We start from the raw sequence: 26,904 nt of genomic DNA, 5'->3' as shown, positions 1-26,904 counted from the left end.
TGATTACCTGTCTTTATGAAGCCAAGAGTCTATGGACATCTCTGATTACAGGAGGAAGGTTTTGCGCATGGAAGTTTCCATAACTTTTCCATATATTTTTAAACATTTGTTTCATGGAAGAGACATCATTTAAGGGGACATTTCTAGATCTTGCCAAAAGCCTGAAACTATCAATTTTTACACCTTTTTTTTCTCTTTTTTTTTTTTTCACTTAGTTCCTTGGACAGGTATATCCAGTTTTTCCACTAAGTTCCTCATATTGTAGGACTTTGTTTATCTATGCATATCAGCATGCATAATTACAACAAGGTTTATTCTACCCAATACACAACAAAGGTAAGAAATTAAGAGGAACTCCTCTCAAGCATTCAAATTCTATTTTTAGCATTTCAGTTCTGCTATAAAAATTAGACATCCATTCCTACAATAATAAAGATTGGAAAAAGGTTTCAGTTCAAATTTAATCTATTAAAAATTGACCTACCTATAAAGATTTTCTACAAGAAGCAAGGGAAAGGTGGAAACCCTTTACTTACCCTGATGTGTAAAAGAGAAATGCCTTCAAAGAATACTGAGTGCATGTAAAGGATAATTATTTGTCTTACCTATTTTCATATTCTTACCCAATGTCACAACTGTAGTTACCACTGCCAGAATTTGCTTCAGCGAAATAAAAGCTGCAGCCAAGAAGACCTGTAGCCCAACTCTTTAACAGTGAGGATCTTATAAAAAAATTAGTTTTGTTCTTGGTGAAAGATGAGGTCCCAGTTACACAAAATTATAATATATCCTACTTTCACTTTCAGGAAAGAATATATTAATATTCATTAACTTGAAGCTGAAATAAGGCATCAGAAAACATTACATAAATTACACCTAAATGCATAAATAAAGGATTTGCAAACAAAACAAATTTATAAGCTTCAAAACAAATTTTTAGCTTTATACAGTTGAGGAGATACATTTTCCTACAAAGATGCTCTGTGGGGATGTAAGAGGCATTTGCATTTTCTGACCAGACAGCTGGTGGACTCTAAAATCAGCATCATGCTGGTTTACACAAAATTTTTGGCCAATGTATCCAAAAGCATCCATTAAGATTTTGATCACCGCTATGTCACAGTTGGCATACATATAGAATACTGACTAAATCCTGAAGCCCTTACAAGGAGAAAATTTCTAGTGATGTTACAGTTTTATCTGATAAGGATTTACAAATCAGGTCGATGGCAATATACTATTCTAGCAACCATAAGTGTGTGCATACGTAACACATATTCAAATATGGCACTTATGCCAACCCTAGAGACACATCTCACCTATCCAGCATGATGTTACAAGGTATGTGAAAAAATAGGACTGAATGAAATAATGTATAAGAATTCATCAATCTGTCAAGTCTCTCAAATCACAGAAGTAGTATTACAACAATTTATACTATTGAAAACTTGTAGGACAGACTGAAAAAAACACTCAGGCTCTGTATCTTTTCTCTTTGCATTTCATAACACGTATCATGAAAATAGAATTAGGAGAGCAGAAAGGCAATGACTTGTTCAGACAATTCCTGCAATGCGATAGCAGGTTGGGGCATACACTATTTATCGGCGTTGCTAATGAACTGTGAAGTAGGAAAGCTTTATCTGTGTACTGCCTGGGTTAATCAAGGGTGATGCTGGAAGAGACAGGGTTGTCTCAGCCCTGAGAAACGCCAAAGCTGCCACCACAGGAGTTACAGCTAAACTCCCAGACAATACGTTTTCAAGATTTCTCTCTCCACTCCCTCTTAACTCAGCCCAGCCTACGAAATCTTACAGCCGCAACCATCCTGGGTGAGGAGAGGTGACCTACAACCAGTGACTTTGAAACTTCAAAGAGCACTGAAGTGGTGGAGGAAATTCTTTAAACTCTGGTGCTTGGGAGGCAGGGTTGCTGTGAGCTATCTCCTCCTCTGTGGTCAGCATATTCTTAACTAATCACTGCATTGCCCAGACACGCTCTTACAATACCTCTGACCAGATGTCTTGGTGGGCACCCTGTGTCTTCTCAATCTGACTGCAGAGTTAAGTCCTAATAAGAAATAACATTCTTGCCTCAGCATAAACAGGCTGCACACACCTCAGCCAGCAGACAAAGATGACAATGCCCCTGCGTTTCAGCTTATTTACCCAATCCCTAGCAAAAACTGTTGCCCCTTTGAGGTAAAATATACTTCTCTATTATGGCACATGTTCAATATATACAGTTACACTACAACCAAAACAAAAGTGTCCTAAACACATAGGCTGAGATGTTTGACTACAACTTATTCATATTAGTCTTTGCTTGGAGTGGGATACTGTTGTTCTATGGAAAGTTTTACTATATTAATAATGACATTGTCTCAATATACAATCTATAATACATCTAAGTACATTGAATAGGTATGGTTTCTTGTATAAACCTTCAATTAAATATACTTGTCTAACAATGTCACCTTGTATGCTTGTCAGAGATGGGTGAAAATATACATATGTATTCAGTCTCCCAGTGCACAGGATTCAGTGATTAACTTTCAACTTCTGTTGCCAGGCTTTACTTTCAAATACCAGTTGTATTTTAAATACGCTGTATTTAGAGGACTATTTTCTCATTCCGAGGGAGAACGGAGTTCCAGAAAAATTCTTGACATGCAAGAGAAGTAACTCCAGTGTGTCCCATATTACAACACCCAGATTAGGGTAACAAGCCAGGTTACTTGCGAACTGTAAATGAAAAGTTAAGGAGTAAACCTCACAGATCCATACAGCCAAACAACAAAGCTGTCAAAGAGTTGGTTTCAGCTCTTCTGTTATCTTTTTCACAATCCTACATGGTTTATACTAAATCACAATCCTAAGCCACAATGTTATTTGGGAAATCAGTTCCTACTGATTGGACTGATTACAGCATCTCTAAATTCTTATATTCCCTCTTTATCTTTGCATGCTACATGAGCATTGCAGAGAGAAAACAAAACAGCAGTCAATATGCTAGCTGCAATATGGCTTCCTATGAGAAGGATAATATTTAATTGGCTTTGATACTTTTCTTTGTCCGGTATGTGTTTCTCTGTGTGTATGTGTGTGAGTGCGCACACGTTTTCTTCTCATTTTTATGGTGCACTTCACTGACATATTTAATAGTCACTCATTTCCATAGCATTTGTTTACCATAACTTACAAAGTCAAATTGGAGGATTATATTGTATTTACAAACAAGTTGGCACTTACAGAATAAATTACTGATTCCTCTTTATTTCTTTTTTATTATTATTATTATTATTTTCCTTTTTTCTCCTCTTCTTTTTCACCCCAGGGCATCCAGAATTCAGGCAGAATAGTAAAACCTGCTGCCATTATGCTACATTAACATAAGTAAATAGAATTCCAGCTGGTACACTCCTCCCCAATGGTTTGCTTGCTGCTGAGAGGCAGTGCCTTCCACCTCAGTTCACGTCCAATGCTCAGGAACTGTTAGTCAAGTGAAAGCAAAGGCTGCATGTTTTCTTCCTCATTCTTATCCATGCGTTTCAGCACACCAGGATCCACCACCGACTGAGACCTGCAGAGGGATAACATGCTTATTTGACATTTCTGAATAGCACTTAAATGCAACAGTACAAGCTCCTAAGCCAACCCTAGGAAATCCTGCCACGGCCAGCAGGATTTCTGGAGCAGTGGACACATCTGTCAAACTCACTTATCAACTCAACTAAAGAGAGCAGAGAAGGATGGTAAAGGCAAATTCAATGATGAATGTAAAATTTCTCCAGGTACTCTGATTCAGCACAGAAGTGTAACACTGGTATTGGTACCCTGCAACAGCCACGTGTGAGGGGAAAAAAAGGAAACCCCAATCTCCAGCAAAATCAAAATGCTCCATTAAAAACAAAGTCCAAAGTGTTAAGATGGGGTCTTACAGCACCTATGCCTCAGCTTGTCAAAAATCACACACTTCTGGGGTACAGTAAAAGCAACCCTTGTTAGATGTTTCCTTTAGTGAGATGAATCTCATGCTAGAAATGCCTATTTCTCTTCTTTTCTGTAAAGATTTGAGATGGCTAGAGCATGTGTACATCTCTACAATGTAGGCATCTATTTTTGATCAGTGGAAGCACATTGTGACTGCAGCATTGCTACAGATGTGCCCATACGGAGGGCTACAGCACAGAGAAAAACCTTTACGCATTCTGACCTCTCCTAAGATAAACACGCAGAGTCAATCCCCCACTCTTATAAACTGGCATCATCCACTGAAGCCAATAAATGAGGCTGACAGCAGGAGACAATTTGGTCTTTCTAAAGAAAACCATCAAAAAAACCCAAGAAAAACATCTGAATTAAAGCCTAGGTGAAAACTTTAAATGCAAGGATATTTTCTAGTAATACTTACCACATTATCTTACTAATGCTAAAATCAAGAAAATTAGCTTTAAAAATCTGATGGTCTCTCTTTTGACAAATATAATTTAAAAATTTTCATTAAAAGCATACAGTAATCCTCATCTAGAACGCTGGTCGATTCCTCAGGCAGAAAACTAAACCACTGCACTAAAAATGCTTTTTAAAAATCTTCACAAGGTACCGTGTCAATGCAAAGCTGATTGAAAATTTGCTGGTGGGAAGCTGCGCTCCCGGAAAATCCAGTTCATCAAAATAAAAAGTGCTGTGGGAGCATACTAATTTCAAAGGACTCCCAACCGAATATAAGTACTAATAGGAGACTGAGCCTCTTCCCAGGCTGCCAGCGTCTGAGCAGCCAAGGTTTCCAGTGCTCATCTGGGGCAGTGAAGGGGAGCTGGAAAGGCTGCAAACCTGGCTTCAAATTCCCAGTGAGGTAGCTTTGATCATAAATTCCCAGGGCCTCCAAACTCCCCAGTGCCAAGGCAGATGTGAAAATGGAACTGCACAAATCCTGATCTATGGTTTGTAAGCTCAGGAGCCTAAATGCCTTGAAGAAAAAGGAGAAATAGTTTTCATTCAGTTACTGGTTCATATAGGGGCAAAAATAAGTACGAAATAAATGAATTCTCAGTAGGATTTTGATTTAAGAAGGATATTCTTCCAGAGCAATAAACTAATTTAAAAATGGCTAGCCAAATTAAACAAGACAATTGATGGAAATGCGCTAGACACTTGTGAAATTTGTTCTATGGAGTAAGCACTTTTCACTGACTTACCGTCACAGTTATTTATATGTTAAAAATCTTCTTCTACACTAACATACCACACTGAATGTGGTTTTAAACTGAGAGAAACAATCCATCAGGTGCCAAATTCAAGTTAAATTTATTTTTTAATAAAATAGAGTTTCTCTGTTTTACCTTAACTTTTCTATTTCTGTTTTAACATAGTCTGTGCACTTAATACTTCAAAGTTCTAGGACGTTCTGTCCACCTTACTACCACTCCTTTCTACTTGATACTAGCACAGTTAAGTCTACTTAGTACTTTTTATATCTAACAGCAGGGAAGGAGGATTCCAGCAGGCGCTGCAGACATGCTAACTGAAAAAGAATGCGAAGAAGGGGAGGACATTTCAGTTCAATATTATGTAGATACAAATTTCAACATGCTTATTTTCTGCAGTATGTCTCCTACTGTGTCAGCTAACCCAGACTGAAAGAATGTCAATTTGAAGTTTACACTGCAGCATAATTCCACATGAAGGATTTTTCAAGCACAAGTTAAATGAGAGTAAAATAAGTAAACGTGAGAAAGCACTCTTTGAGAAAGAACAAAGAATCTGGTCAATTCACTGCTTTTGCATTTAATTATGTGCTTGCCCAGGACAGTTGAAAAGTCTGCTCCACAGCATTTTGTCACAGGCCTTCTCATATTTTTTTTCTGCATCCTTGGATGAAGCTATTTAGTCTCACGGCTTCATTTTGCAACAGCAAGATTTCTGCATTTCAACTCCCTTCTCTCTAAGAGAGCTTCTCTATTGTCTCATAATTTTTGTATTAGGTGCAAATCACACAAAAAACGTATTGCTCACTTTTCCCCTTCCACTGGCTCTTTGCTGTGGCATTTTCTCCATTACTTGTGTTAATTGCATCTTCATCATATGGCTTCAGGCTCTTTTTTGACTTCTCATCCTAGTTCATTCCCATCCAGTCTCTTTCTTTTTCCTACTTTGAATGCACTGTTGGTGTTTTTCAACACAAAATCCTTAAACTTCACTGCTTTTTTTTCTTTTTTTATTTCTATGGCAATCTCCTGTTGTCTCCTCTCTCCAAAAACATATCTCTTTCAAACCGCACTGTCCTCCCAAATCTATGCAACATTTTCCAGCCAAAATCATCTTCCTGGTGAGGGAGTCTGATAATACTTTATCCTGTTAGATCTGCTTCCACATTCTCTCTCCCTTTTGCAACAATTGCCATCTCCTGAAATTGAATTCTCAGCTTAACATATTCTGACTTCATTTTAATGACTGTATATATTGTTTTCTGTCCTGTGTGTTCTCTTCCGATTCATTGCTAGGCCTACCCCTTATGAGCTGCACTCTGACTTTTGCTGCCCTGCTCAACCTTTTGTATCACCCTGCTGTAACCCTTTCCCTTTCTCTTCTACTGCCCTGGCAAGGTTGGACCAGGTTTCCCCCTCTGAAGTGAATTACTTCACTGCTTACATAGTTACTAGAGAGGCAACTAACCTCTCCCTATATCTCATTTTACTTTGGACGGTAAAATGCAGCAAGCAATTATACTCTATCTTCTCAAAGAGAAGAATAACAGAACACCAGGACATTTACCAGAATCGACTATAACGATCGGCCCTGATTTTTGTCCTGTTTCTCATCATTACATTTTCTCATGTTGTGTGCAGTCGCTGTGACTGAGACACTTTAGATGCTGTAAATGTCCTGGCACCAACAGGCTGGTGGACACCAGGCAGTGGGCCATGAGATGGAGGAAGGTAAGAGCTATCATCACCATCCAGCTGGATAATTGGCCCAAATTTACCCTCTGCACCAAGGCTCGCTCCAGCTAGCACTGTCTCTCTCATACATACTGTAGCCTGGGGTGGGATATCAGCTTATTCAAAACACAGTACTGTATACACTGCATATAAGGCACCGTGGAAATAATTAGCTGCACTGAACTCATGACTCAGATGGGTAATAATCAACACTATGGTTTACAATCAATAGTGATCTTAAGAAAGGGAAAAAAAAGAGTCCTCATATATAACAAACTGAGGAAACTACCTGCAGCTTCATAAAGAGGACGAAGGCAAATGTTAACTGTTGGGCAATACTAGAAGACCACAGCACCATTAACCCACCTTTTCATGGATTTGGGAGAGAGGTCCTTTTCTATATCCTTTGCAGGAGCATTGTAGGAGTCCGCATTGCATTCACTGTCATCATCGTATTCATGGTCAAGCAGTGTTCTTGCCCACGTCCCCATGTCGTACGGGGGCAACATTCCTCCAAACTCTGAAGGCAGGATCTCAGGGTGTATTAGCTGATGCAGGCTGTTGAGGTTATTACCATGCAGGAATATCTGTATGTACACATGCAGGTAAAAACAAAGCACTATCACAAAAATCGTCAAACCCCAAGATACATCATCATTATTAGAGGACATTGTACAGTTTCAATATTCTGGCTGTGTTGGGCTAACAGAGATAGACACCATTGCACACATCACCTCTACCTTAAGCATGAACATACTATGGTCATAAACCTACAAAATGATTAAAGCATAAATTACTTAAAATGTTTGCAGGACAAGAGGCCTAAGGAGGGTAAGAACTGATGTCTGGCAACTAGATTGACCGAAGTTTAGATAGACAGACTGCCTAACTCCTGTTATTTGTTCTCCCTAATCCTGTTAATTAAATTAAGTGAATAAATTAAGGATATAAATAACAAATAAAATTAATATTCACTGTCTATATATATATATTGACTTTCAGCATCCAGCCATGAGCTATAAATAAGATAAATCAGTGTAATTAAAAATTCACTGGAAAGATTTTATTCCTTAATATGGTGGTACTAGCAACTACCATCCATACTTGACAAGTAAGTAACAACAGTAAAATAACTTCTGTGACAACAGTGAGGGAATAGTTGATGGACTATTTGATATTTTCCACTAATGTTTTGGTACACTGATTTTCATTTATGCTTCACATTTATACATATGTATATTAATATGACATATATGTATATGAATACTTGTATTTATGTTTAGCCTTATTGTTTCTCCTCGGAGATCTGGAACATGTGACAGATGGACACCAGAAACAGAGCACCTCTGGATTTGGACATTCTTCTCCTATAGGTACTAGGGACCTGCAGACCTTCCACTGAGAGAAAATGCCTGCTTGTGGGCAGGCTACATGGAGAGCTCACAGCAGCTGTTTCTCAACTAGCAAGCAAGATGGGCCAGGATTCACTCTCTGGGACTAGGAGCAAATGCCATGGCACAGTTCACAACCATATGGCTAAACTCCTTTCATCTCCAGAACAAGATCACTTCATCCATACTGCTCACTGGTCCACCTCATCCCTAAATTGTTCCTGGGCAACATCTAAGAAACCACCATCTGGCACCGGCCAGTGCCCTGCCAGAAAGTGCCCATACAATTCAACAGTAGGAATGGCAGTGCCCAACCATCTTTAATTGACTAGCAGAGGAGCAGCCAGGAAGGCAAGATAGGATGCTGCCTCCTAACAGCTGTAGTCTGCCTCTCGTTCCCCGCTGGGCAGGCAGGGCTGTGTGCACAAATGGCAAGCGCCATCAATTCACTTTCCACTTCACCTTGCAGGGACTCCTCTGGACAGCTATACCCCTAGAACGATTTATCAAGAGTTAAATTCAAAAAGCAGAAAGACAAAAAGGGCACATAAATGCTTGTCTCGTGTTGCTTATTTCAGCCCATCTTCCAATCAGCTGCGGAGACAGGAAGCGTAATATGACCATGCAAAGCCAGTAATGTTCTTCCATCTCAGAAAGGAATTTATTCTTGTGTGAAAGAACAAATACTAATGGCGAAAGTAATTTGTTTTATGATGCCTTTCCAAGTGAATTTTTCACTTCTTAGCAGTTGTTTTTATGTATGCTTAGTACTACTTTTATCTGAATATAGAGAATCTACCAAACATATTAAAAAACACAAAATAATTCAAGATAACCACAACAGATAAACAACGAGCCTGACAAAATTCTGAAGAGAATTCTGTTGAGTTTGTTTTTTGTTTTTTTTCATAATCATTTGTTCTCTCTCTTATGGGTTTTTTAAACCTGATTTTAAATTTTATATGATGGACATAACTTTCATACTTTGACACTGAGTTTTGGACTCTAAATCAATATTTAACCACCTGACTACTTCTTATAGGTATTCAGTACTGACAAAAACAGTTGTAAAAAGTCAGTGTTTCTGAAAATACATGCTACTAACTCAAGTATCTAAATAAAAATTTAGATGCTAACTGATAAGCACCCATGTTCAACTGCCTTGTCACTTATTTTTAATGTTGTAACACATCCATGAGCTGTACTTTACTCCCTGGTTATGCCTGCACAGCACTTGACTTAAAAAGGCCTCAAACATATCTGGCACTATAATGTTCTTTGTTGAAGCTGTAGTCAACGGAGTGCAACTGAATCCTGCAAAATGGGTTTTCATTTGCATATTTATAACAGATATTACATAAAAGGCTTTGTGATCTATAGTTCAAAATCGGTGAATACCAGAGGTCTCTCAAGCATAATCTGTCAGTAAAAAAACAGCTAAATACTAAGGATCATTGTGGCCTTGTAGATTGTGTTTGAGGAGAGAAAATACAGAGTTGCTTAGGGAGTTGAGCCCATTAAAAAAACAAACAAAAAAACCCCACGATCATCACATTCTTTGTAGTGGCTTTGTACATGATGCTGATTGTGTTTTACTGGATGACAAATTTCCTGTTACAGAAATAATATCATTCTATGTGCTATCACCACCAAGCTCTAATTTAATTGCACTGATGCAAATTCAGCAACATCTCAGAGAATGCTCATGCTTATACACAGATGCATGCACACAAATTTCCTTTCATTGGCTTCCATTCAAATTAGTTTTTGCAAACTACTATACAGCAGCTGTGCATTTTAGTTCATGCTAATGTCAAGGAAATCACACTAGGAAAGGACTTCGTACTCACTACCTCTGTTCTTAAAAGAAAGACGCAAACAATTTTAACAGAAATTGAATAGAATTGAATGTAATACAATCTTTATAGAAACTAATGTTGGCAATATTTTTTACATAACCCAGGAGAAAGCAAATGCTTACATTTTAAAATACTTGTTAAGTGCACTGCTTGACTGTCTTTAAAGAATAACATGGTATAAGTTTCTAAAACAGTTAAAGATACTCTTTACAATGCTGATATATTTAAATACTTTCTACCAATTGCAAGCTGATATATTGTGCATATCTACTTTATTAGAGTATGATACATCTACTGACTACAACTGCCAGGTAACAGACAATTAAACAGAAGAATACCCTTTTTCGTGTCTTCTCCTTTAAAAAGGGTCGTATAACTGTGTAGAGGGCATGGATATACCATGGCTGATTGACGAAATGTATTCCTCCAAACCGAGCTGGAAAACTGTCCTGTGTGTCGCAAAACAAATACATACAACATTAGTTGACTCTTAACAGAAGTTGCGCACAAATCACATCATTATTTTTATGCTGAATGCTTTCATTTTAATAATAAACCTTAAACAAGATGAAACATTCTTCAAAATTGTGTCCTCTCAGATGAGTTCCAGCCTTCCATACCAAGCAGCAACACACCCTGGACAGAGTGGTGAGGAAGTGTGTTGAGACAGCAATGGTATTCGAATAAAGACACGGCATTTCTAACCTCCAGAAATGCTTTAAACATTTATGATTTGCCCGTAACCCATCTATGCAATGTGTTTTCCTCTTTTCCACTTCTATGAACTTTATTCATTTTTAATAGTAACCATCTCAACTCTTCCAGTGTCATTGAAGAGCACTAGAAATGTTCCTCTTGTTTCCACCTTAAAAAGAAAGTGTAAATCTAAACTACTATTCAAAATGTCTCCAATATTACTCATATTTCATAAAACTGAGAATGCATTAAACATTATGCATAAACTGTTACACAATATCCCTGACAATAATTCTTGTCACATAGTCTGAGACCTTCCAGGAGCCTAAATGTAAGGACAACTTATCTGTATTGAAGCAATGACTTTTCTTTTTTCTTACTGAAAAACAGAAGGGGCAGACAACTCACTAGGAAAGATTCTGACCTGCATTTTCAATTTCTAAGTCAAGAGAATATGCCAGAGGGTTTGGCTGTTTGAAGAAGGCAGCCACTCTGTCCTGGAATACTATTGCCAAATTCATCATGTGTCCTCATTTTGTCTTTGCCTGGTTTGATCATATGCTGCAATGCAACAAGCTGCTGCCATCTTCTATGTGGCCTAGAGTTGCAGTACTCAGCAAGGAAGCAAGAGGTGTGAACAAGCACGTAAACTGTCCCATGTCCCCTTTGTTTTCACAGGTCATCTCAGAACCTTCTCGCTGTTTACACAGACTTAGTAAATTAATGGCTTTCACTGAACCCTTATTCAACAAGTGGTCTGCTCTAGGCAGCCATGCTAGTCAGGTCAAAACCAGACTCCTCACAGCAGCAGCACTTCCGATCTCCGGCTTTGACAACACGAGTACGGAGGAGGACATGCTTCCCAGCTACCCCTCCTCCTCCTCCTCCTCTGCAGATACAGCAAAGGCAGCTTCAGGTCTGTGTCAGTGGGATCAGAGGCTCCAAATGAGGCAATCAAATGGTGAGACAGGGCACTCTCTGCAAATCGATACATTTGGTCTTCTCTGGAGACCAAAAAGCAGACCGTATAGAAGCATCCAACAGTCTAGATAGCATAAAGCATGATTTGAAGCATACTGATTTAAGGTCATACAGCACACAGTAAAAAAAATGGCCAAGAAAAAATCCTAAGCTATATCAACCAATCAAGAATTGTTAGATAAGGAAGGCAGTAACTGTGGGAAAGAAATCTTCAATTAAATGTTTTGAGATAGGAATATATACTGAAAAAGTGCATGTGCCAAGCAACCTCCTCAGTTCTGTGAACGTTTACAGAGCTGTGGGAATAATGAAGCCTCAAGAAGTCACTTGCTCCTCTGAAAAGTACCTTTCAAATACTGGCAGGCACTCCTAACCCAGGGGGTCTTTACCTCAGGGTGCCACCTGCCTCCAAACTGCTACAACTTGGTGGATTACCAGATGAAATATTTTCCACCAAGGAGGTAATGCCTTAGCAATATTCTACAGGGAGGATGAGAGCTACAACACACACCACTAACATCTGGCTGGCCAGAGCACAACACTCAACGTAATTAACAGTCTATTTTACAGATTTTGTCAAGAAACATTTTATTAACAGTAGCCTTGAAATAAAACAATCCTATTGAAAGACTGTGCTACAGAAGCCTCATCTTGCTCAATGGCTAGATCCTGTCAGTGCTGAGTACATGTCAAATAGGATGGTTGACAATTTGACATGTAATTCAGCCTGTTCAATACTGTAAATCCCTGAACACCACTTTGAGAACACAACCTTTGATGTAAACGAGGCTGTAAATTATGTCCCTATCACAGCAATCCAACGAATCCATTAGGAAGGATAAATCATTGGATGATACCTTAACCTTTAGTTGCAGGAGACACCATTCATCTACACAAGGTTGTGTTTGTTTGGTTTATCATGGCTGCTGCTCCAGCAAAGAAGTTTGGTGCAGCTCACTGTGTACCGTGCACGAGAGAAAACACTAGAGCTGCAGAAGACATCTTCTGCTAGTTTCACCTCAATGTCTTTGAAGATATCTTCAGAGGTAACTCTGGCAACTGTGTTAAGCCTCGTGGAGGTCAAACATTTTTAATAATGTAGGCATTATGGAAGACAGCAAAGCAAGCCAGTCATTCCTGGCTGCATGCCTTCTTGCATGATTTTATAAGCTTTTAAACTAATGCAAGTGCCTCAAAACTTACAGACACCAAGTTATGAAATGTTTGTTCTTTATTGCTCAAAAAAAATGTCTCCCACAGAAACTGAAGACAATTTGTGAACAAGAAGATCTCAGCAGGCAAACACCCATGCACACAAACAGATTCAGAGCAGAGCGCCAAAGGTATTTGTAATCTGTCGTGGGCTCAGAATGGATGACTTGTCAATACTCAGTTATTTATAAAGATATTAAATTTCTAGCAGATAAAAGGAGTATCTTTAGGAAGTACCATTTTGACACTTCCACTAGCTTTTTCTGCATCTTGGAATCCATTTACATGGAGGATTATGAATATATGTGGAATGATTCTCAAACAGAAGATGCCACTTGATATTAAAAGCCAATTTGTCTCAGTGTTTTTCAGCAAGTCTAAAGGCATTTTCCAGAACTGACTAAAGAAGTTGGGTATTTAACAATTTCTGCAAGTGAACTGAGGTGCATAAATTGAGAAGTACTTTCTAAGGTGTAATTAGGAACCCCCAAAATTTGGGCCCAGAAGGAGAAAGAGTGATTTGGTCAGAACGATCCTGCATTGCACACAGTGCTGGGCGCAGAACTCAAAGGCTGCTGAATGCAGATCCAAGACCCAATCTCAGCAGCACCTGGTGAGAAAATAAAAAAGCAGAATAAGCAACTACAGCTGCTGGAGAAACAGGTGTCAGAAGGTTGTCTGGCTCTTCTCAGACATATCTGACTTCCGCAAGGGGATTTGCCAGACAGATGGCCATCCTACACAAACAGCAGGTAGGAATTTCTTCCAAATCACTGATTCTTGTGGGTTTTTACGTAGATTAAGTCACAAGCGTGGTGGCAGTCACAACTCCCTCTGCAGACATATTGCACTTCAACAGAAAAGCCTGTAACTCACGAATAACATGAATTCTAAGTAAGGAATACCATGCCAGAAAACAGTAAGAAATGGAGATCAGCCATGAAGTGCGCTGTGCATTTAACTGGAAAAGCAATAAGTCTGATGGGGTGTTACCAAACAACTAAAAAGAACTAATTATATATACACAGTGGGGGGGGGGGGGGTTAGCATTCATAATAACCTCTGTTTATGCAACAGAACACAACCTAAGCGTGCCTCTGATGAATACAGTTTGGGACATGGCCACAGGCAAGCAGGTAGTCACTAGTAGGGACCACGGTTCTTGTGATACAAAGCTTGCAAGTGACAGCTAGTAGTGGGCGGCCAAGGAAGATGCAGACCCCTACATTACTGTTTGCAGGACAGGGCGACTGCCAGTCCGTGGCAGTAACTGACCTCTCCTCTAACATCTATAAGCCAGTGTTGGAGAAAAATTGCAAGCAAACTGCCTCATTGGGTTCCCATCTCTGATGACATGGTTCTGCTCACGCACAGCACAGCAGTTTCACCTCTCTGCCACACATCATTTGTACAACCTGTCTCCACAAGTTTCCTTTCCAAAGACCCAGCTGCTGTCGCCTGCCACCGCCCTTGGCATATGCTAAGGAGACAGGTTTCTACTTGCTGGGCACCACATCCCACCCTGTGCTGGGCTCAGTTGTCACCTGAGCCAAGGTTTCACAGAGGGTCTTGCTCTCCGCTGTGGCCTGCAGAAACTCTTACAGTACATGTAATAACAGCAAAATCAGTATATGATATTTTCAACAGTACCTAAGAGAGGAAAGTGAAAAATTCCTATTGAAAATCAGTGTGTGTCTTCCTAGTGGTGTCAGAACTGTTATCACAGAGATAATAAAAATGACCCACCTTTTTCATTGTTACCAAACACGAAAAATCAAAGAACTTATTAAAGTCCACAGCATTCTGCACTCCTTGGGTATCATGTCTATGTTTAAACCTCTGAAGTCTTCTTTTAAAGAAATATCTTCCCCAGCTGAAATCAGTACTGAAGCCAATCGTGTTTCCACAGCTCTTAGAAGTGTAGTCTTAGAAGCTGCTGAGACCGCTGTGCATCCAAAGGTGCATTTGGCAGCCCAGCCACACCAGGGCCCCACAAGCCTGGTGCCACGCATCATCTGCAAATAGCCTGCCTGGAAAAACCTTGCCACATACCAACACTGTGAGAGTGCTTGGGTACATATACTCTGGGGTCATGTTTAAGGGTCTGCTGTCCATATGGGCAGTGAAATTGTTTTTGTGGATAGTCTAGAGGCATCCTTCAAAGGACTGTCTAGACAAATATAATGAACACACTCACATGCTTTACTTAAGGCTCTGCTTGACTGCTGAGATTAATTCAGGCCGCAGCATCTGCAGGCAACAAGAGGCTACAGAGCCAAAACTGTGAAAACTGTATCTTCATAACAAAAATTACAAGTTCAAAGATAGTATATTAAATTATTAATATATTAAATATCACTTAAGAGTTATTCCTGAAGAGAATAAATTCAGGTCTCCTCCAGCTATTCCAAAAAGTCAAGCACTTCAGTGAGTAAAAAAAAAAAAAAAAAATCATTATGATGCATCAAAACAGTATCTTTATAATAGAAAGCCCACTAGAAGGACACTGAAACATTCTGTCTGATGCAAGATGCAGCACAACTAAACTTATTTTTCACCGTGTTAAAGAGGAGACTATGGAAAATCACAGAAAGAAAAGGCTCTGATTAGAAGGAATATTTAACACCCTTAGTACTCCAAGAGTTTAATTACCAGAGGAACCAAGATCCACCGCTATCCACATCAGGAAAGGAAACCCAAGTCTTGCTCCCAAACTGTAACTTTCACTGAAGGTATGGAAGAACAAGGCATTTCTAATACCAAAATTCCTGCAGGCATCCATCCATGCCAAGAGTAATTGCAATGTCTCAAAACAAAATAACTTCTGTGTCAAGGCTGATCACCTGTGCTCAAGGCATGACCTTAGACTGAAACTCTATCCAGTGGTATCGGAGGATGATGAAGAGACTGAAATGTGAATCTGTGAAGTCTAAAAGAATTGTGATTGTTTTGTTTAAAAAAAAAATAAATACTGGAAGGCAGATGCTATCTATAAATACAGTAGGGAGAATAAACAACAGGTGAGGGGAGACCCTTTCAAAACAAAGGACAACGCTGACACCCAGACAAATGAGAAAAAGCTCACCATGAACACAGCAAGACAGCTTTGAATCATCAAATATCCAACAAGAAGTCTCAGGGGGAATAAGCAACCTAACTAATTTGAGACAAAGATTACTAAGTTACAAGGAAGCTAAGCTTCTGTAACAACAGAAGACTTCACCTCTGTTCCTCTGTTAAACCTCTTTAAGGTTTAGATACAAAAAAAATTTTCAGGTTTCAATGGTGGTGAAATTTTGCTTTATCCCTGGAATAGCTGCATCAGTTATTTCCTTCTGTAAGACTACAACGTTGCTCTCTCCTAGCTTGAGCTTTTCATTTTTATTAAACAATGTTGAACCATTTCTAAGACAAACTAAAAGTGCCCAAATAAATTTTTGTTACTGTGTTCAACCACAAGAGCACTACCTAAAGGCAAATTAACATAATTCAGTGGCAATCCTACAAAATAAGATTTAATTATCTAGAACTGGATGTTGTCATTTTGCTAAGAAGCTTCCAGTGAAGCAATATGACTTTTGGCAGTCCTCCTTTTAATTTCCATTAGTCATTTTATCTTACAGCTCATATAGAAATACGTTAAATTGAATGAGATGTGAAAAGAGAGAGATGTATCCATCCAGTGAGAATATTGCTCTTTTTATTGAAGTATCTGTTTTAATTTCAAATAATCTTTCATTTCAATATGCTACTCATAAAAATTATATATTGGATAAATTAATTAGGTGGATAGGGATTTAAAAGCCATCTGATCACATGTTTATATAGAAATATAATAAATTTTAAATCTACATAGATTTTGTGCTTCCACTATTTGGACAAAGGGCTCAGATCACTCTCTTTTTTTAATTAGATAGGCTTGATTAAAAAATACTTTTTATAAAACCTCTCATTTTCATTTTAAATTACTTTATTTTTGCAAATTAACTTCAAGAGGTTTTGGCCTGATTTCTTTTTTAAGTTTTAATTAGAAATTGTGTGAAATTCCTTTAGCAATTTTTGCTTCTTTTGACAGGGGCTTGGAGTTCTGGGTATTGTTTTTCCCTTGACTCATTTGTTTAGTTTGAACCTGGAAAAATGAAGGCTTTAATTTTAAAGAGAAAGTGAAAAATGCTCTTTTCCTAGGACAATTCTCTCTTCAACTACCAATACTGCCTCTTTTTTAATTCTAAGTAACATTTCATTTGGAATGGGAGATATTAAAAAGAGGAAGAAAAACCAAAACATTTTCACAGCATGGTGCTGTTTTCCAAATTGGCAAAGCCATAAAAACAGTATCAAAGATGGTAGAGGTAGGTTCTTCTATACTGTTTTCTTTTTCTGTGATGAAAACCATTCTGTACAATAGGCAATTATCAGCTGGTGAATCTTCTACGGAAATTCCCATAGGGGAAAAAAAATCATTTTTCCAGGCAGCTTGTGAATGTCTTATTAGATTAAGATTACAGACAAATGGAAAAAACACTATACTGCAAACTGCTGTGCATAAATACAGTAACAATACTTTCATAATGCTGGTGGAATAAAAATAATGTGGGTAATTACTGTTCATAAAAATTCCATACTCTAATTCCTGAAAGCAGAAGTCTTTGGCCAGGGACTATATAGGAGGAGATGAAATGCCATACCAGCACCTCAGCTTGTGCCACCCTCCTCCTGAGGTCACCCTCTTTTGGTTAGTGAGCCTATCCTGACGCCCAAACAGCCCTTGGTCTATGCTGAGACCACTGACCACAGGACTACTGCCATGATGCTTCTCATCATGCAGAAAGCCTCCCACAGTCTGGAAGCCATTTCAAAGAGGAGCATTAGGAGTTATCAGATAGCTCCCTCCTTGTGTCTGACCACTTCCAAATGTGAGTAGGCTAAAGAGCACCTTATCTAAAATTGTCTTAGAGGAGCTACACTTATTTGTTCTGTTTTATTCAACCAAAATGTGATCTCTTGTGCTATCTCACATTTCCTTCATAGCAGAAGAAAGGAAGGGAAACCTTAGGATAATGTTAAGACAAGGATTAAAAGAAACAATGACAAGGCAGAAACCACAGAAATAAGATAAAAGTGAGGCACAGAGAAAAATAAGATTAAATTAAAATTAATCCAGGGAGGATTACAGAGAAATTGCTATAATGCACAAGAGAAAAATTATTAATCATATTCCTTTTCTAGCCCCTCTTCAAAACTTGCAGAGAAACAGAAATGTAAAGTATTCTTAGACAGAGAACCCACTTTTTATAGTCACATTAAGACTGATTTTGCAGACCTAAACTAAAATAGGGTAAGTAAATACCAAATATTATGCCTTCCATATAATTTCTGCATATCATCCCAACTGACAATTTCCTGGAAGAACTAGAGCCAACCTATGGATTTTTAATTCTGGATTGGCTTCAGCCAAAATTTGCAAGAAGCTACATCGAACTGACTGTCCTTAATGGTGTATCAGTACAGGCAACAGGGTGCACAGGTCTGCAGATGGACAGGGTGAACAGAGATACTGCACAGAGGCAAAATGCAAGTTTCCTTGTTGTGGGAGCTTTCAAACAACATTGTATAGTTTTGCAAGGCCAACAAGTTACTGAGTTGAAAAGATACCAGTTCTCCATCCAGAATATTCACTTTTTTTCCCTGGATAGAGAATTTCTAAACTGTTGCCTACAATTTTACTATGCATAGCTCCTCCAAAAATGCAACTCCCAGTTTCAGACAGGATGAATTAAAATTGTATTACCACTTTACCAGTTTCAATTTACAATAATACAATAGATGGAAAACTGTAGTGATTCAAGAATTATTTCACTAGCCATATGTTTCCTCATACTATGAAGAATCAATCTCCATCACTGCAGTAGGCACTAAGAGCAGTAATCAGTTTAGCTATTCAATTTTAATCTGTCACTCTATGCAAATGAGAGGCCTGAGAATTGAACTGAACTGTAAAATTGGAGGGAGAGTGATTTAAGAAAAATCAGCTAAGGACAGCCACTAAGATCTAGAACACAGCATAATTAAGCTTTAAATTACTGGGGAAATTTAATTGACTTGAGATCCATCAATAAGTATTATATTATATTAAAAGTAGAGTTATCATGAACTATTCAGCATACAAATTTTCAAGAGGTCTGTTTCCAGCAGTACAAAACTGTTTCCAGTTCCAAAAAGTGTTCAAATGTCCTTGTCATAGTACAGAACGGAGGTTTATTTCAGACTTTCAGCTTCAAGAAAGCCTCAGTTTGAACTTCTCAGCTACTTTACCTTTACAAAAGTGCTTGAAAAGATACAGTTTCCTACGAGGTAACTCCACTTCAGGTTCCCTCTTTTTCTGCACTCCTGAATGACTGCTGGTGGTACATACACGTAAAACGCTCCTGGGAGCCCAGGGAATTTCAATATTGTTTAAGGGAGAACTGTCATTCCAGTTATTACTCTGGGGGATTGTAAATCACTGTTGTTGAATTCTAACTTCAGACATCAATCCCCTGTCTTTTTAAAGCTGTATAAGCATGGCTGTCTCTATGTTACTTGCTATAGAGGAAACTCTGCCAGTAAAAAAAAAAAAACAGAGATTCACAATAACTGTGCAAATAAATAATTATTTATTTTATCATATACATCTAGGACAAAGCTAATATGTTTATTGAGCATTCAGTATGTGCCAGTAATAAAGAAATGTGATAGTAGAGTCTATCCTAAAATCACACTTTTGGAACTCTTGAAAATTCATATCCAAGCAGTTGGAAAATCAAAATCAGAAACGCAGATCTCTTCTTGCTAAGATAAAAGTGGAACATATATGAATCTCTTCTCAGCAAGAGAAAATAACAGTAGCCTCAGTCCATATTACATGGGCACCCACAGAGAAAAAGAACAAAACTCTGAAACCATCTGGAGCACTGAAGCCAGTGCTGGGCTTCCCAGTACAAAGCAGACACTTCAAAGCTGAACACACAAGTTCAGCAAAGTGCCATGACGACGACTAAGGAATGGGAGCATCTCTCATATAAGCAGAGGCAGAGAGACCTGGGACTATCCAGCATGGAGGAGAGAAAATTCAGGGGGATGTTATCAATGTGTATCTATAAATACCTGAAGGGAGAGCACAAGAAGCCAGAGCCAGGCTCTTTTCAGTGGTGCCCAGTGACAGGAACAGAGGCAATGGGCACAAACTGAAACACATAAGGGTCCTCCTGAACATAAGGAAACCATGTAAGAGTGCACAGTTCTGAACAAGCCAAACACTGATGAACAATATAAAAGCCCAGAGGTTACATGAGGTCTTTTTAGCTGATACTTTCCAAAAACACTTCACTTTCCAAAGCTATGCTATTCTTGAAGTTTGTCAGCAGCCAAAGCAACTAATGTGACGACAAACTTCTCAAACTAAATAAAAAACTGATTTGCAGGTAGATGTTTATATTTACCCTATGTAATGTACTCAAGCTGCTTGGCTTGCTGGAAAACACTCATCTTTCCATCACAAGTGACTGCTGAAAATGTGCACAGCTAACTGCCCCTAAACAAAAGCTTACCTTACTTGAAAACACTGAAGCTTCATGCATCGCACTCTCTGAATTAGGATTTACAAAACACAGCCACTGCCAAACCGTCTGCACCACACTGAACAGGCTCCATTCCCAAAGGCTGAGAATGAGCTGCTCCTCCAGTTCTGCCTCAAAACCCACCTGCAAGCCCTGCTTTTCCGAAATGTCACAGAGGGCAACACAGGCAGCTCACAGAGCAGCGAAAGCCTGCAACACTCAGATTAACTCCACTCATTAACAAAATCTCTAGGAAATAAGTTCAATTTCCATTTCAAGACTGACTGTTTACTGCTAAACTCTTAGCTCTACCAACCTAATAAAGTGCAGTTGCACCTGAAAGTATGTCTTTTCTGCATGCAGCATTGTTTAACAAGATACTGCTGTTGCATATGTAACATCTTCAACTGTTTGTAGCTACAGTTTGCAAAATGTTTATTGCTCTACTGTTAAAACGTTATTCAAATTGCAGCATCTAAGTCCAAAGCAGTATACTGAAACCGTGTAATCTAATTTTTACAGACAGATTAATAATGTGCACAAAAAGATCCTACTTCCCTTTCCTTACTTTTTGCTTTTCTGTCTTGGCCACCTTCTGATTTGCAGCCCTTTCCTACAGCATGGCTTAAATTTTCTGCTTTCTTATATTACTGTCACTCCAATGTTAGTGGTTGATGCTAATAGGAGAATTAAATCCCCAGTACAGGGACAATGCCATATGGTAGGCCTGAACAAGCTTAATGGAAGGGAGAGAGATACCTTGCTGGCTGTCTCTTGCTTCCCATCCATTAGCACCATACACTCCACTGTGCCATGGCACATGGCACATACATGCTATTCGTCACACAACCATGCAAGCATCATCCACTTGTCAGTCATCCTACAGCTGCAAATGCCCCTGCTGTGACCACCATGTGTACCTCAAGAGGAGCCTGAAAATATAGAACTCCTTACTTCAGTGAGAATATCATTAAACAGTAAACCTTAAACAAGCTTCTACTCCTACTTAACTGAACAGTCAAGAGTCATCCCTCAGCACCTAAGAAGAGTGACATATGACGAGCTGAAGCAAAATCAGAGCCAATGTTAATGTAAGTAGACGTGGCCTTTTCCAATCTGTCCATTCACAAAGGGATGCAATTGTTGAAGGTATCTGGAGAGCATGTCACAAAGCTCTCGTGTCTCTACAAAAAATAGTTTAAGCAAGAAAAATCTTCTTTTAGGTATTAACAGGTGTGGAGTCACAGCAAGAGACAAATACAGACCCAAAGTGTACAACATTTGCTAGACATAAGGTAGTTTCAACTGCCAATTAACAGAACTGCATCAAAATCTAAAAAGAATGTGTCAAACGGAGTGTGTGTGCCTATGTCTCTGTACAAAAATCATTATGACTCAAACATCAAATTAATCTCCTAAATAATTTATTACCATGGATAATTTGTCTGTTTCCAGTAGCCTATTCACTTTAATTTAAAATAGATTTAAGAGCTCAGACTATCAGCATAGGATAAAAAAAAAAAGGAAGGCATTTCCTATCTAGGAACGAGAATCAGTTCTTTGTGTCCTACTGGTAGATCAATTATGTATTAGAGCTGCTGCTGCTTGACTTTTCATCCACATTAGTTCACAGACCTTGAGCAAATTTGATTTTACCATATTAAAAAGGGAAAGCACTAGAACAAGCTATACAGAAAAAAAAGGAAAACAGATCAAGCAAGGGACCAATTAATCAGCCAAATGCCTGCGACGAAGAGACAGGCTGCTTACTGCCAGCACAGAGGGAAATAAGAAATGCACAGATAATTCATTTAAATCCCCGTAAATGTAATAAATCCCACTTGGAATAACCATAAGATCATTTTTAATATGTTCCATTGTCACCCTTCTTTTTGGCAATTCAGGCAAAGAAATCTACTGATGCGTATGTATGTGTACATTGTAGTGCTATATATCTATCATACCTGACTCCATCCTGAATGAATAACATTTTGCGTTGCAGTCTAGATGTCAGACACAGCTGTATGCTTAGCCATTTGAAGATCCTGGCTATGTATTTACTGAAATAGATAATTTAAAGCAGTACTCCAGTCAGCTTTGCTCATTTTGGAGCCCAGCTGATAAATCTTCACACATAGCCGAAGCATTACAAGTCTTCCATTTTTTGAACCCAAATTCCTGCATCATCATATTCACTACAGTCTTTCAGCACTAAAATTAAGAGCAAGATGAATATTTAAGTGCTTTGTGATAAGAATGCAGGAGCTAAATCTGCCAGCATACAAAAGGCAAAGGCAACCTTAGAATTTGAGTTCACTGAAATACAGGATGGAGGGGAGGAAGGTATACGTAAAAAAAAAAGGGGGAGAAATTATCTAAAAATGCTTGCTAGCTATTACTACTGCCCTAGGAGCTGTAGTTTGAGTGCTCTAAGCTTCCATTTCCTTACAAAGACAATGTTATTTCATGGAAATATTTTTCGTACAGTGCACAGTAGTCTCTCCTGGAGACAGGAACAGATACAGCCTAGAGGTAAATGTGGACGTGAGGTGTCTGAATGCTCTACTCAATACTGGCAGCCTTCCCAATCCAAAACATTTCAGTTTTGACCCATTTGATGCTTGTCTACAGAGAGAAAAAATCTCCAGAAGGAAGACACTATACACAACCATTTTCATTTAGTCTTGATGGAAAATTTGCAACTCTTCTTAGGCTGTAGTGTGAAAAGTTATCATGTTTCTGCTTAAATTTTCAAAAGAACTACAAGGTCCTTGCTTTTGTGCATATGAAGGCAGGACCTTGGAGTGATACTAACAGATTCCACTGTGTTATTTGCCATAGTCATACACAACGCAACTTTACGCCAGGATCAGAAATTTAATTTCATGCAGATCTGATGTGGAGAGTTACGTGATCAAATAAATTACAGACAAGCACTACCCACATGTCTCAAGACATCCTCAGTACTCAAACAGATTGCTTTGTTATTTTGAGCTATTACACTGCTGGAAACTCCATCACCCAGTTCTACAGCTGTGACAGATCTCACTTGTGAAGCGAGGCCATGGAGGTCAATCTCCAGGTGGAAGCCACAGTGCTGGATGACGGTGGTTGGCACTTCAGTAACTGGTTCCTCTGCTTTGGACTCAACTCTGCACCATAGCTCCAGCACAACTGAACAGGCTTGGTGTGCTCGCTGGAGCTGCCAGCTTTCAGCAGAAAAAAAAAGTAACTGAGGTCTTGACCACTTCTAGTTGTATGAAGTCCCATGGTGTCATTGCAAAAGTAGAAGTATTAACCCCAATGCCTTGGTCAAATAACAACTCAAGTAATCTCATTCTGCCTATCTAAATTCTCTCTATACTTTCAGCTGACTCCAGAATTTTTACTGCAGCATTTAGCTGCCTCAAAGTGTCACCAACCACTGAAAAACACCAGACATGACAATTTATTCGACACATGATCATGTCATCACTACAGACACTTAACACTGAAAAGATCCATAAGGGTTAATAGCAAGTGGGTCTCTTCAGCTCAACTCTGAAATTCCAGTTCTGCCCCACCAGCCTGCAAGGGTGAGTGCAAAGATCTCCAAAGCAATGTTCTTCATATACGACTTACTCGCTTGAGCTCACTGGGGACTTGCACTAGTTTTACTGCATCAGGTATACTCCACAATCTCTGGCTACAGAGACAGGCCTTGCCCTATTAAAATGTATCAGAGGAAATACCAAGATACACAAAATAATATTTTACAAAACCCATGCAGCATCTATACTGGGCATTTAACAGTACCCAGAAGCATTCATGGAGAAGAAACTCTATTATCTATACCATGAAACTGTTAGAGCAAGTCAAAGCCACCTAGCTTCCCAAACAATTTGGAAGGTAGCACAAATCAGGCATCATTCCCAAAATCCTCTCTGGATGTAGCTATGTGTTTAGGATAGCACAACTTTAATAGCCAGGATGTAGCCACTCCAGCAGCAGGGAGTAGCCCTGGGCATGTCTAGTACAGACATAGTTACACTCTCCTACAGACATTCTCTGCTGGCAGCTGCCCATTATAAAACAGTAAGAAACTCATGAAAATGTGAAGTAATTTTAAATTATTATGTCTCATACAATGCAAGCATATTAACTTTCAAATGTAAGCTATAGACCTTTTAAATTCTATTGATTACACAGATTAAACATTTTAAATACCACTAATTAAACAGAGTGGCTACTCAAGCACTATGAGGTCTATTGAGTAAATACGTATTAAGGAGTCCCGGGAGCTGCTTCCATCCACTGTAGTGACCTCTACTGAACAGCTTTTTTTAAAAAAAAAATTAGTATTATACAAACACTGTTCATTTTGTCTCTTGTTTAAACTTCTGTTGTACACATTCTGAATAGTCTGACATGCAGACTAGAAATGGCTGCAAGATACAAACAATTCTCCAAGCAAAATACTTTATAATTATTACCCTCTCATCCGTCACCTCTTCGCATCACAGTTCCTTTCCTACAGGACTGAGCAACGTACTGTATATTTAAGATAACTGTTAAGTAAGTTAGTTCTGTCCATATTTCCATTAACTCAGTATGTAGCTCAAAGGTTTCAATATTAAAAGACTGGGATCAATAACAAAATTGGTACTTGGGGAAAGTGAGGGAGCAGAAAGAGTCCAGCTCTGAACATCAGCCGGAAGCGAGGGACACCAGTGCTTACTGAATAGAAGATCTGGCGAGAGCATGCAGGGGTTTTCGGGAACCTCAGCTACAGCAACATAACTAACTGCTTTTGAGGAGCTAAATTCTGCATCAGAGGAGAATAAGGCCCAGTTTGATTGCACAATTAACAAATCCAAAGTAAACAGTAATCCACATGTAAAGTCATAGATGTTGACACCAACAGTTACTTCTGATGGTCTTAAAGAGTAACTCATCTCGGTTGTGAGTTTCCTTTTTCAAACCAACATATTGTCTGGAAACAGTTCTCCACTATTGAGTATCTATTGAATGCTTTTTCTGTATAAGAGGCTTCATAAGCATAATAATAAAGAGAATTTATCCCCTGTCATCAGCAGGGTGAACAGCACGGCCCCAATGGGAATAAGAACTAGGCTAACAGAGAAGTTGAATTCGTAGTACATAAATAATGTGATCTAGACCTTTTCATGGTTTTGTATTTCACAGAAGAAAAATCAATGCACAAGTATTTTATTTTTTGAATAAAGCTCCCCCTCATTGTGTTTTTTGACACAAAAGTAAATACAGATGAAGATATATTCATAAAAGTTAAATTATCTTTTCTAAAGTGCTATTGTTAAACAGGTGGTGACAGATTCATATAACCCAGCATCAATGCAAAAAGTTTGCAATGTGCATTCCACTAGAGCACCAAGTTTGGAAAACAAAAGCACTGTGGCATGATTAGCAGGCTGTACATAGTTTTATACAGTCTACATAAAACCTGATTCTTCCCTGATCCGTATCTATCATACTGAGGCGTGTTTTCAAGTACTACACAAAGCAGTAAAAATTACAGATGCTGTTTACTGTCAAAGCATGTGGACAAGTAAGTGCATCATCTACCATTGCTGCAGATGAAAACTATTCCCAGTGAAGATCATACTGTGTCACCCAGGACATGGCTTCCAGCCAGGTAGAGAAGATATTTTTCCTTCAGATGTGGGATCTGAAACAATGCCTGAAGCAAGAATCAAACCAGAAGCCAAAATTTTGAAATTCAAGCAAGTAACTCTCTGTCCAACCTGGCATGCCTAGCTTTGTTTAAATCCTCATCAAATTGACACCGGCTCTGCTGATCTCCATGGACAGGCGACCACTGCCAGCTCTCCAAAGCTGCAGGGCTTCAGGAGTGCAGGAGGCTGCACCAGAGGTCACAGAAGCCTGCAGACGGGTGTAGGGGAAGAGAAAGCGTAAAGACACAGAAAGACATTGGCATTATGGATGGGAAAGTTCAGACCTCCTGCACTGGAGTATCTTGTCTAGCTCAAGAGGATGGAAAAGGGTGGCAGAGGTTTGCATCAGTTCTGGCACCTGCACGTTCACCGCGTGCAGGTGAGCCTTTTTGCCAAGGATGGAGACCAGCATTCATTACATTAAATATGTTAACTAGAAAAGTGATTGTTAAAACGAATTCATGATGATTAAAAGCTGAGTTTGTCTCACTGTTATGTAATACTAAGGGAAACCACATCTATTTTAGGACT

The 26,904-nt window shown here is 38.9% G+C and overlaps 1 protein-coding gene across 1 annotated transcript in view; it reads right to left on the bottom strand.

Moving 5' to 3' along the window:
* Positions 1 to 1,590: 1,590 nt before the first annotated feature.
* Positions 1,591 to 26,904, bottom strand: part of CLVS2 (clavesin 2) — a 52,901-nt gene continuing 27,587 nt past the window's right edge. Inside the window, exons 3-5 of the mRNA XM_010115332.2 lie at positions 10,532 to 10,642; positions 7,310 to 7,530; positions 1,591 to 3,582 (exon numbers count right to left, since the gene is read on the bottom strand). Coding sequence (XP_010113634.1) covers positions 3,495 to 3,582; positions 7,310 to 7,530; positions 10,532 to 10,642 — 420 coding nt within the window. The 3' untranslated portion in view covers positions 1,591 to 3,494. The remainder of the gene's footprint in view (positions 3,583 to 7,309; positions 7,531 to 10,531; positions 10,643 to 26,904) is intronic.

The sequence above is a fragment of the Chlamydotis macqueenii genome, chromosome 3, assembly GCF_036417535.1.
Source record: "Chlamydotis macqueenii isolate bChlMac1 chromosome 3, bChlMac1.mat, whole genome shotgun sequence".
Taxonomy (NCBI): domain Eukaryota; kingdom Metazoa; phylum Chordata; class Aves; order Otidiformes; family Otididae; genus Chlamydotis; species Chlamydotis macqueenii.
This window is presented reverse-complemented; position numbering and strand designations above follow the sequence as displayed.